Below are 12727 nucleotides of genomic sequence, written 5' to 3'. Positions count from 1 at the left end.
GAAAATCAAAGAAGCTAAAATGTCATCTGAATCAGTAAATTATATAATTGTTTCTACATGTATATTTCCCCACCAATCCTCACCAAGACTCTACTGTCAAACTTATGTTATTGGTGAGCCTTTTTTCCATATCTCTTGACAACTCTTCTATACCTTCATAATTTTTTCAGGCCTTTTACTCAAGCTTTATTATTGTCAATATATAAGCTTGCCTCTTATTTGAGGTAATCACACTCAATTCCAGCTTTTCACTTCCTGACCATAAACTTGTTTGTAATCCGTATCAATTTTCACTTCAGTTCTTTCATCCTGAGGGTAATGATTCTCTTGTTCATGGCCATTTTTTTTTTAACTTGTTCCCCTGGCTCTAACTTCTTCTGCCTTCTCTGGGACCTTGCTTTATTTATTCTGCTTTATCTTGAACCATTGTCTCCTTAGGGTGTTCTTAATATATTTGACTTTTCCATCCAAAAATGGAAATCCTCTTCCACCTTATCCTACATTCTGTCTTAAATTATGTCAAGTATTCTTCCTCTTTTCAATAAGACTTCTGAGACGTCTAGTCTGTACCAGCTTTTCGCTTTACCTCTCATTTCCTTATTAGCCCAGTACAGTTTGCTTTTCTACCCCCATCACAATACTGAAACTACTCATGGTAGTTTTCTGTGACCTAATTGCAAATTTTAGTGGGTGTTTTTTATTTCATTCTTCCATTCATTGAAAAATTAGTTGAGCACTTTATTCCACGCTCTTGGAAATAAATTGGTGAGCAAAATAGTCACTTATGTTTTCATGGGCTTGCATTTTAGAAGGTAAAACAGTAAACATGATGAGTAAATTAACTGTTATGAAAGAGAAAAAGTACAGCAGGGTAAGTCGGAAAGGGATATTGAGGATACAGGTTGCAGCACTAATAGGGTGGTCAGCATAGGTATCTATTTGAAGGTGAGATTTAAAAAAAGACTGAAGACAGTAAAGGAATAGCCAAATGGATATCTGGTGGAAGAGGCTTCTACACAAAAGGAATAACTAGAGCAGTGATTTTCAAAGTGTGGTTTCTGGGGACTGCATTATCTGGGACTTGATAGAACAGAAATTCTCAGTTTCTACCTTAGATCTGTTGAACTGGGAGCTCTGGAAATGGGGCCTAGCAATCTGTATTTAACCAGCCCTTCTGTTGATTCTGCTACATGCTGAAGTTTGGTTATTGCTGAACTAGAGAAATGACCATAATACAGAAGGATGCCTGACATGTTTGGGGAAGAACCAGGAGTCCTGTGCTAATACAGAAGAGAGAGTGAGGGGAATGAATAATGGGAGAGAAGCTGTTGGAGATGGCAGGAGGGCGCAGATCTTATAGACAGAGCCTTGTAAGAACTTTATTTTTTTATTCCTAGTGAAATGGTGACCTCTTACAGGGTTTTGAGCAAAGGACTGACATAATCTGTTTTATATATTTTTTTTCTTTTTTTGAGACGGAGTCTCGCTCTATCGCCCAGGCTGGAGTGCTGTGGCCGGATCTCAGCTCACTGCAAGCTCCGCCTCCCGGGTTTACGCCATTCTCCTGCCTCAGCCTCCGAGTAGCTGGGTTTACAGGCGCCCGCCACCTCGCCTGGCTAGTTTTTTGTATTTTTTAGTAGAGACGGGATTTCACCGGGTTAGCCAGGATGGTCTCGATCTCCTGACCTTGTGATCCACCCGTCTCGGCCTCCCAAAGTGCTGGGATTACAGGCTTGAGCCACCGCGCATCACTCTGGCTGCATTGTTGAGAATATTCTGTTGGGGGTAGATATCTCAGCTATATTCAGTGATGTTTTTCTTCCTTTGAAATTTTGGAATTTCTGTAATGCATTTTAAAAATAACTTTCTGATTTTCCTTTTCTGTCTTTTGTTTGTTTTAAATAATTACTTTTCCTATGTAATTTCTTAATTTGTCATGTCCTCAGTGTCCCATTTTCTAGGGGTGTTCTCGTTGTGATTTTAACTACTACCTATGTGCTGGTGACTTTAGCTCACATTAGACTTTTAGTGGGTAATATTTTAAATTCTGTGTGACAAAAACAGTGTTCATTTTGGAGGTTTTGAGTAAAACTTGAGATAATTTTATTGTACAGACCTATGACAGTGGTAGAACAATGTCTAGCTACCCATTTGATCAGTTTAAACCTGCATTTATAATCTTTGTATAACGTTATATTTATTGTCTGGAATTTGTATTTATTGAATTTATTGTATTTATTATTTTGTTTTTGTTTTTGTTTTGTTTTTGAGACGGACTCGCTCTGTTGCCCAGGCTGGAGTGCAGTGGCGCGATCTCGGCTCACGGCAGGCTCCATCTCCGGGATGGACACCAGTCTCCTGCCTTGGCCTCCTGAGTAGCTGGGACTACAGGTGCCCGCCACCATGCCTGGCTAAGTTTTTTGTATTTTTAGTAGAGACAGGGTTTCACCGTGTTAGCCAGGATGGTCTCCATCTCCTGACCTCGTGATCCACCTGCCTTTGGCCTCCCAAAGTGCTGGGATTACAGGCGTGAGCCACTGTGCCCGGCGTATTGTGTTTATTTTTAAGGTAGCAATGTAGTCGTAAGGTACCTGTTATGTTAATAGATGTTTGCCTCTATGCTACATTAAAGGGAGGTGCTGCCATTTTGTATAGACAAGTTAGATCCTAATCGACCAGTAGATTTCTCATGACCTAATGAAACTCATGTAGGAGAATAATTTAGTGTTTAATGTTTACCTGTTTATTTTTGTCTGATAGTTATTACTATTCTGTTGTTTTTAAAAGCTTTATCATTTTCCTACAATGAGGCATACGCATTCCCCAAAATTACCACACTGCAAAATTGTGCAATAAAAACAATAGGGTGTGTGGAGAAAATGGGGTTAGAGGAACAACACTCAACAACTTTATCCGTGGCACATAAAAGATAGGAATAAATGAAAAATGATAGCACAGCTTTGCATTTGAAATGGGGGAAAAAAGTGTGAAATATTAAAGTAAACATGTCAGCATTCCATAAAATAGACCTGAAGTATACCTGTGGAAGTGGAATGTTTGCTACTTATGAGTTATTATGAAGTAAAACAAGGAGTGTTACCTGAAATCAGACAGTAAATTGTAGTACCAGATGTGGATGGATGTGACTTATAGCACACACAATGAACTTGGGTATTTGATAGATGTTGAAGTGTATGTTTGTGTATTCCTACATGGCTCAGATCACTTGGATGCAGTTTTCTGCAATCTTAGTGTTTCTCTGAGACAAATCACACATACAAATTTGTGTTATGCTCAAATTCTTTTCTTTTCTTTTTTCTTTTTTTTTTTTTTGAGACAGAGTCTTACTCTGTTGCCCAGGATGGAGTGCAGTGGTACAATCTCAGGTCACTGCAACCTCCACCTCTCAGCTCCAAGCGATTCTCCTCTCTCAGCCTCCCTAGTAGCTGGAACTACAGGCACGCACCACCATGCCTGGCTAATTTTTTGTATTTTCAGCAGAGACGGAGTTTTGCCATGTTGCCCGGGCTGGTCTCGAAATCCTGACCTCATGTGATCCACCTGCCTCGGCCACCCAAAGCACTGGGATTACAGACATAAGCCACTGCACCTGGTTGCTCAAATTATTTTCTACTGTATCAATCATGTTGCAACAAGTTCACATTTATAGACTAAGCCTTTCAACAGAACTCATTTGTCTTGAAATTTGGTCATTGCCTTCTATTTACATTGATTGAGGTGCTTGATTAGTCATTTCTCTATTTATTGAATAAGTTGCATATTCTTTGGTTCACTTGAGCAGTCAAATTAGGATGTTTGGAACATTGACAGGTGTGTTGTTGTGGTAAAAACACTAGGCTTGAAGTTAAGATCTAATTTAATCCTAGCTTTGCAACTTCAGTTTTGTCATCTTAAGGAAAGATTTCTGAATTTTTAACATAATCTGTTTTAGCTACAAAAGTATCTCAACAGGAATGTAGATATTCTGTAACTTTATTATGTGATGTTTAAAGCTGTTGTAGATTACATAATATATAAATAAGGTTTCGTACATTGTTTCATCAGTCATCTGGGCCCAAGGCTAGATGTTTAGAAAAAAATGTATGGATGGACTTAATTTTATTGATACTTAAGCTGCCTCTACCGATGCTTTTCTAGGTAAATAAAAGACCAATTCTCTAATGCACAAATGTAGACATTGAATTTATTTCAGTTTAGAGGACTGGATTAATTTAGTCATCATTATATTCTATCAGTGTGGATAATCCAGTTGGTAATTAAGTGTTGCTGCTTGTTTCTATGCTTTATAAATTCTGTTCTTATTTGAAATGACTGTTTGTAGTTCAGAAGTCATTTTATTGAAAGTGTGGATTTTAATATTTTGAATCATTTTGCCTTATAACTTTCAGGAATGAGGCTGATAAGAAGTTTGTTCAGATTTTCGTTCTCTTTAATGGTGTTTTCCTTTGGTTGAGAGATTGAGAAAATGAGACCCTTTAATGATATCTTTAAAATAATTACCAGATATTATATAGGATTATTTTATTTTAGATTGTGGCTATCTTTTGGAGTATTCAAAAAATATTATTTTATTTTAAAGGATTACAAGATAAAGAACAAAATTTAACGAGAAGAATTAGTACCTCAGATATTCTGTCTGAAAAGGTAAGATGCTGCTTTGTAAGACTGTATCATCTCTGTATGACCCATTTTCACATTGCTTTATTTTGTTCTTTTGTAAGGGAAATTGTCTTACTTTCACTCATTTTCTTTCATCATTCCTATAACTCCATTTGGACATAAGCCTTAAAGATAAGAAATTCTGTTGTGACATCTTGGAATCTCTTTTCCCTGGGTTCTGCAAATTATGTTTAATTAAATGTTATATATATTCATACAGGATCTTTTTTTATCATTTGTTTTTTTGAAACCTGTAATTTTGATCCAGATATTTTCTCCATTTTTTGTGGATTATCCTGTGTGGGTAAGCTTTTGGAGTTAGGTAGACCTTCACCTGGTATCAAATTCTATTTCCACTTCTTGTTAGCTGAGTGACCTTGTATAAACTATTTAGCCTTTGCTTGCTTCTATATTCTTTTCTACAAAATGAACTTAATGTCTTCTGTTATCTGGGTTGTTGTGAGGCTTCAGTATAATGAAATACAGAAGCATCAAGCACTGTGTTTGACATGTAACAGGCACTCAATAACCCAAGCCTTTTCAGTTTGTTGAATTAGAGATCTGAAATATCTGTAGTTTTTTTCTTTTGAGATTTCAGTTTGTTTTTCTGTATAAATTGAAATGATTTAAATGGTCTAGGAGCTTTAGGAAAAAGATGGCCCTGAATTTAGAAATCATACTATAACGTACACATACACATTTTTAAGACCCTCACAATAACCCTGTGAATCAAGTTGACATTATGTACATTCATAGATGAAGTAAGAGTCCTGTGAGTAGATTAAGTGACTTGCCTAAAGTTATATAGGAATTAAGTGTCAGAGCAAGTAATTTAATGAGCTTGTCTGACTAATGGGAACTAACGAGCTTAGCTCTGTGCTCTTGCTGTTCAAGTAGCTACCTCACGTATCGTATAGATGGGGGACAGAATCAGTGGTTTCTTTCATGCCAAAGGGAGTAGTTGCAAAAAATAATCAAAAGCCTCACTGGGCGTGGTGGCTTATGCCTGTAATCCCAGCACTCTGGAAGGCTGAGGTGGATTGATCACTTTAGCTCAGGAGTTTGAGACCAGCCTGGGCAACATAGTGAGATCCCAACTTGAAAAATTAAATAATTTAAAACAAAAGAAAACAAAAAGACTTTGTCTCAGTGGAACAGTGAGGATAGCTTTATTTTAGTTAAACTCTCTACATGAGTACTGTTTAATAGAATTTTCTACAATAATGGAAATGTTTTATAGCTGTATTCTCCAATATGGTAGCTGTTAGGTACACATGGCTATGAAGAACTTGAAAAGTGATTAGTGTGGCTTAGGTCCAAATTTTTAAATTCAGTTTTGGTAATTTAAATTCAAATAGCCACATGTGACTCATTGCTGCCATATTGAACAGCACAGCTCTAGAATTTCAGTACTAGGCAATAGAATTTGATACAGTTAAGTGACTGAGAACTTAAAAAAGGAATCATGATAATTTTAAAATTATTGCTTACATGTAGTTATCAACAGTGGAAAGGGTAACTGTATTCTGGTTTGGTTAAATTGAAGTACTGAAGTGTATGACAGTAGTTTAGGGCTTATAGTAGTTCATATTCAGGTGAAATCATTAGTTAGTATCCACTGTTTTCTTTATGTTTAACAATAGAAATAATTTAATTGGATTTTAGGAGAAAATATAATTACGATTTACCTATAAGAAAAAGTTACTAGATAAGTAGGCCTTCATCTTTTGGAATCTTTTTTGACTCTTCCTTTCCCTTCTATGCACATACATAAAGAAAAAACAGAGTTTGTGTTTAACTTCAAGGGTGGGGAAGACAAAGCTATCTTCCCACCCCTTATTAAAATCAATGGACTCTAATTATGAGCCTCTTCGGAGCCTCCCATTTTTCTGTTCTATTTTTGCTATCATGTGGAGAATATTTCAAAAGTGAAATGCAAAAGTTATTTCAATTTGAAAAAAGTCTCAGACATCTGCTTTTAACATTATTGTCCTGTTTTAGCTTTCCTGAAGAAAAGTCTTATGTTTTCAAAACATATAAAATATTCATATAAATATCTGTAGCCTTAGAACACATGTCAGATGTAAGCAAATCTCTGTAGATTTTTCCCTTCACTAGTAATTTAAATAATTAAAAAATATACACATAAAAGAAAATTTGTACGTTTGAATCTTGAGTATGTCTGTTGTTCTCTATTACTGGTGAGGCCAGCAAATCACGTGATCAGGGAACCACTTCCTCCTTCTTTCCTTACCTCTCCTGGGTCTTATTTCTTCATTGCATTTGCTGCCATCAGACTTTTACTCTTTCAGGTTTGGGAAGCCCTCTTAAATGTTAGCTACTAACTCTTTTATTTTTTGCATTATCCTGTTCTATCAGTTGTACCGCCTCACCAACCCTACATTACATATATACACATACCTTCTGCAGACTGATCTTCTATTCGTATTTTAGGAATTACATTAGAGTCTTAGGCTATGGGAAGTAAATTAGTTTACTTATTTTATCTGTATTTGCCTTGTCATATTTGTCTTCAAACTTTAAATTTTTATCTTATAAAGGATTTGACTTGATAAAATGTATAAGCTAAATAATAGAATTAAAAAATTTTAGCTCTTTCTTTTTGCTTTAAAGAAACTTGGTGAAGATGAAGAGGAACTATCTGAATTACAGCTTCGCCTTTTGGCCCTTCAGTCAGCCAGTAAAAAATGGCAACAAAAAGAACAGCAGGTGATGAAAGAAAGCAAAGAAAAGTTGACTAAGACGAAAACTGTACAGCAAAAAGTTAAAACAAGTACAAAAACACATTCGGCCAAAAAAGTTAGCACTACAGGTGATCATTTTTATTAAATTCTTGTGTTTTTGTTTTGTTTTGTTTTGTTTTTTGAGACAGAGTTTTGCTCTTGTCACCCAGGCTGGAGTGCAGTGGTGTGATCTCTGCTCACCTCCACCTCCACCTCCCGGGTTCAGGCGATTCTCCTGCCTCAGTCTCCCAAGTAGCTGGGATTACAGGCGCCCACCACCACGCCCAGCTAATCTTTTGTAGTTTTGATAGAGACGGGGTTTCGCCATGTTGGGTAGGCTGGTCTCAAACTCCTGACCTCAGGTGATCCGCTCGCCTTGGCCTCCCAGAGTGCTGGGGTTATAGGTGTGAGCCACTGCTTGTTAAATTCTTCTAGCTGAATTCATGTATCAGTATAGTTTTGGGATTTTAATTCAGAGTTTTGAGTTTGGGGAATTATAGGGCCCTAAAATGAAAGACAGTCTTATATAAACAACTTAAGAGGAGCATCATCATTGATGAATCGATAATGAAAATATTTTTTAAGACTCTTATTTTTCTTTTATCTCCAAACAGATACTAATGTTTATGTATTTTTTATTTAAAGCTAAACAAGCATTGAGGAAGCAGCAAACGAAGGCATGGAAGAAGCTACAACAACAAAAAGAACAGGAAAGACAGAAAGAAGAGGATCAGCGGAAACAAGCTGAAGAAGAAGAGAGAAGGAAAAGAGAGGAAGAAATCAGAAAAATTCGAGATCTCTCAAATCAGGAAGAACAGTACAATCGATTCATGAAATTGGTTGGTGGCAAGAGGAGATCAAGAAGTAAAGTAAGAAATGCAAAAATATAAAATCAAAATGTTACTCTAAGTTTCCTTAAAGTCTTATTTCATAGATTCTGTCAAATAAGAAAGCTTCTTTTATAAATAACTCTTGGAAGAAAGGAAGGTAGATTATAATTGGGAAAGCATCTTTTGTAATCGTAGGTATTAGAGGACAAAATGAAGGCTAAACTTATGATTAGCAGAGACTACTTTTAGCTTTTTTACCATTTTCTATTTAGGTGAAAGTAGGATTACTAAATTGTGAAAACAAAACGGCTGTTTCTTAAGTACAGGGGTAGAATTTCATTAGTTTTTCATTGTTTAGTAATGTAGATTGACAAGTGTGTCATGACTAGTATGGACTATTTTAATGTTAAATCATCATATAGTAATAACCTTAGTGCATGTGGCTATTTTGTGTTTAGTGGTCAAGCATTTGTTGAACATTTACTATGTATATGAATATACTTGTTGTCTTCTCTTTTTCTTACTCCCTCCCTTCTTTTACCCTCTGCACCCAAAAAGAAGAAAAAAAGCCCAAAAAGAGTACACTTGAGAATGTATTAATGAAGAATAGAGGGATATTAAAGAGTAAATTCATTAATTGGAGTTAGATTTGCTTAATCAAGGAATATTGTAAATATTTATACTTTGAACTTTTTTTTTTTTTTTTGAGAGGGAGTCTTACTCTTGTCGCCTAGGCTGGAGTGCAGTGGCATGATCTCGGCTCACTGCAACCTCCGCCTCCCAGGTTCAAGCGATTCTTCTGCCTCAACCTCCCGAGTAGCTGGGATTACAGGCGCCCGCCACCACGCCTGGCTAATTTTTTTGTATTTTAAAAGTAGAGACGGGTTTCGCCATGTTGGCCAGGCTGGTCTCGAACTCCTGACCACATGAGCCACTGCACCGGGCCAATAGAATCTTTTTCTAGATATAAATATGGTATTATTTGCACATTATTCTTTACCTCCTCCTCGAGAGGTTTTGCGAGTTTTTAGTTTATTATAAACTGTCTCTGAGTGAAACATAGTAAGAAGTAGATAAGAAAACAGCATACAATAGGTAAACACATTTACCCAGAATTTGTAGTTTTCAGGTATCATTAATTTATTCATAATTAAAATGTTTTTGAATTTTTAGAGAAATGTTCTCTATGTAGTCATGATGACGTAAAACTTGCTTGTATTCCTCTAGTTTCTTAATCATACAGAAGTCATAAGTGTACAAGAGTTTGATGTCATTTTTACAAGAAGAGCTAATTATTTAGTGGCTTAGCTAACAGTGGGGGATTTCATCTGTATAGCTAGTATTTTGGAAATTCCATTATCTATCTCATACAGTTATGAAACGTCAGCTAGTGTAGCTGTCATTTAAATTGAATCTCCCAAAGATGTGATAGGCACATCTAACTGAATCACCATGATTTTTTATCCTCTTCCCTAGAAGATAACTATCAGTTCTTTTGTGATTTGTAACCCAAGACAGAAAATGCTTTGAAACTAAAAAAAAGTGTTGTATACTTAGTCTTCAGATCCTGACCTGAGGCGATCCTTAGATAAGCAACCTACTGATAGTGGAGGAGGCATTTATCAGTATGATAACTATGAAGAAGTTGCTATGGATACAGATAGTGAAACCAGTTCTCCAGGTATGAGCCAAAACTTGAAACCTTTGTGTATTTACATGTATTAAATAGAGAATAGTCATTATGGTACTCAAAACCTTGAAAGAAATGTGTCATGCAAGTGAGATTTGCTGATGAACTGTATGATGATAGACATTTGTTGTTATAAATACTTAGCAAACCTCAAATAAGTAATATTAACCTTTATTTCCGAGTGTTTCTAGATAGCCTTTAAATTAAAAAATAAATAAATAAGGCATTGTTTAAACTCTTAACTGTTGCTCCAGAAAGTGAAGATTGGGCCGGATGCAGTGGCTCACGCCTGTAATCCCAATACTTTGGGTGCTGAGGTGGGCAGATTGCTTGAGGCCAGGAGTTGGAGACCAGCCTGGCTGACGTGACAAAACCCCGTCTCTGCGAAAAATACAAAAATTCGCTGGGTGTGGTGGCATGTGCCTGTAATCTCAGCTTCTTGGGAGGCTAAGGCATGAGAATTGCTTGAACCTGGAAGGTGGAGTTTTCGGTGAGCTGACATCGCACCACTGCACTCCCACCTGAGTAACAGAAGATTCTGTCTCAAAAAATAAAATGAAAAGTGAAGAATGGAAAAGATGAGAACACTACTCTTTAGAAAAGCAAACTCTTGATGTTTATATCCAAGATTCTTTCTGCTTTAGTCAAAGAACAAAAGACCTTTTTTGCTATTTGGCTTCCTGTCTCTTTCTAGTATGATAATTTGTAGAAATTTTGAGACAGAAAATTATACTAGTGGCATCTCAGGAAAGACTAGTTAGAACTGGTCAGGGCTATAACTCTCCTTTAGGTTGCATTGTCTAGAATCTGACTTATCTTTGAGGGCCAGAGACTTGATTTTGTTGATGTTCAGGGGTGATTGGCTGTGAGAGACCTATTCCTTCACAAATAATTTAAAACACGTAAGACTGAGGCAGATAACAGAATGCAGTTGGCATTCCAGGAACTGGAGAATTTGGAAGAACACATAATCAGTGTAGTCACATGGTGAGACCAAACCAAAACTAGAATCCTACTTTGGTGTATCTAGACTAGAGACAAAACAAAATATGTATTATTTGGCTAGTGTTTCCCAAAATGCTTATTTTTCAGGTTGTTATTGTAAGCTGGTATATGATGGTCTTACATTATATTATGTTTTGATAACGTAATTTAACTTGCTTTGGTCAATCTTTAATTTTCTTATTTTCAGATTCTTGGAGATGATTCTTTGTAATTCCCAAGTATTGACAATATTATTAATACTTTATTTCTATAAAATAACTTTATGATCTATGCTTTTTAATGATTTTGTGAAACATGTAGAGAACATACTCTCTATGCAGCTTTGTCTAATTTTTTTGCCACATTAACTGCAGATATTTATATATATATATTTTTCCATTCAAGATCAATTTTTTTCTCAAATTTTGCCAACACAAACATACTATATTTGAGGAAATGTGCATTAAAAATATCTTTTAATTCACTTTATCTTGTATTTAAAAAAATGTTTTCCATATAGAGTTTTTCCCTTGAGGGGGAAAAAACAAGATAATTCTAATACAGTAAAAAACCAGTTTAGGATCTGAGGTTCCAGGCAGTTGAAAAATTGCTGGAAGGTTATTTTTTTTTTCACCAGGATACCACAATGGCAGAACAACTTAAAAATCAGAATACTAAAATGGTGGGGTGGTCCCGGCAGCTTCCCCATCCAGCTGGAGCACACAGTGCCACCAAGGTAGAGAGGCCAGGGTCAGAGGCAGTGGGCCTCCCAATGCCAGCCTGCCCATCCATGTAATGAAAGCAGAGCAGGAACTGCAGCTGCATGGCCTTGGGAGCAGGTAGACTTGTGGAAAGCCAGGCTTTGAGGCTGCAAATACTTTGAGTACCACTGGTGGTCCCAGAGCAGGTAGAGCCTGTATCTGCACCTCTGTTCCAACCAGCCTCCTGGCATAGGGCTAGGCCCACGTCCTGGCCTCTGCATCTTGATCTGGGCTGGGGCCGGTCCACCTCGTATTTCTGGCCAGTGCTCATACTGTAAGCCAATCACAAGTTATGTCAACTTCTTTCCTGTGTTGAAAAACAAGAATGACTGGGCACGGTGGCTCACACCTGTAATCCCAGAACTTTGGGAGGCCGAGGTGGGAGGATCACCTGAGGTCAACAGTTCGAAACCAGCCTGATCAACATGGTAAAACCTCGCCTCTACTAAAAATACAAAAATTAGAGCCAGTAGTGGTGGCTTGCCCCTAGAGTCCCAGCTACTCAGGAGCCTGAGGCAGGAGAATCACTTGAACCTGGGAGGTGGAGGTTGTAGTGAGCTGAGATCGCGCAACTGTACTCTAGCCTGGGCACTGAGCGAGACTGTGTCTCAAAAATAAATAACAAGAAAGCTTGACACAGAATCAAGAGCACAGTAGAAGTGCCTACTGTTAATACTATTAACTGAATCAAACACCAGCAAACACTTTCCCTGTTCTTTGTCCTCCTGGATGATCCTGACATGGTGGGTAGCATGAACCAGCACGTAATGGACTTCATCTTTTCTGCCAGTAGTATCTAACATTCATGAATGAAGGCTCCTCTTGCTGAGGGCACCCTCTACCTTCCCACTGTCCTTTCAGACCCCCTAGTGGCGGGCCCAACACACAGGTTAGAAAGTCCTCAGAAGCCTCTCCTGGCACCTGGCAGTGAGTCAGGGCTGGTTAAATCTGGATGAGGACAGTGCAAGCTGGAGGGCTTTCCTTGGAGATCAGTGCACTCACTAGGTCCACCCTCTCTCCCAGATACTAGGAAGGGAA

At 37.4% G+C, this 12727-nt stretch overlaps 1 protein-coding gene across 1 annotated transcript in view; it reads left to right on the top strand.

Moving 5' to 3' along the window:
* The window catches only part of ZFC3H1 (zinc finger C3H1-type containing), a 54543-nt gene that overhangs the window by 11463 nt on the left and 30353 nt on the right, over window positions 1-12727 (top strand). The window contains exons 3-6 of the mRNA XM_015152250.3: window positions 4601-4665; window positions 7315-7513; window positions 8070-8293; window positions 9812-9935. Coding sequence (XP_015007736.1) covers window positions 4601-4665; window positions 7315-7513; window positions 8070-8293; window positions 9812-9935 — 612 coding nt within the window. The remainder of the gene's footprint in view (window positions 1-4600; window positions 4666-7314; window positions 7514-8069; window positions 8294-9811; window positions 9936-12727) is intronic.

This window comes from Macaca mulatta, chromosome 11 (assembly GCF_049350105.2).
Source record: "Macaca mulatta isolate MMU2019108-1 chromosome 11, T2T-MMU8v2.0, whole genome shotgun sequence".
Taxonomy (NCBI): Eukaryota; Metazoa; Chordata; class Mammalia; order Primates; family Cercopithecidae; genus Macaca; species Macaca mulatta.
The sequence above is the reverse complement of the archived record's forward strand: the minus strand, read 5'-3'. Positions and strand labels throughout refer to the sequence as shown.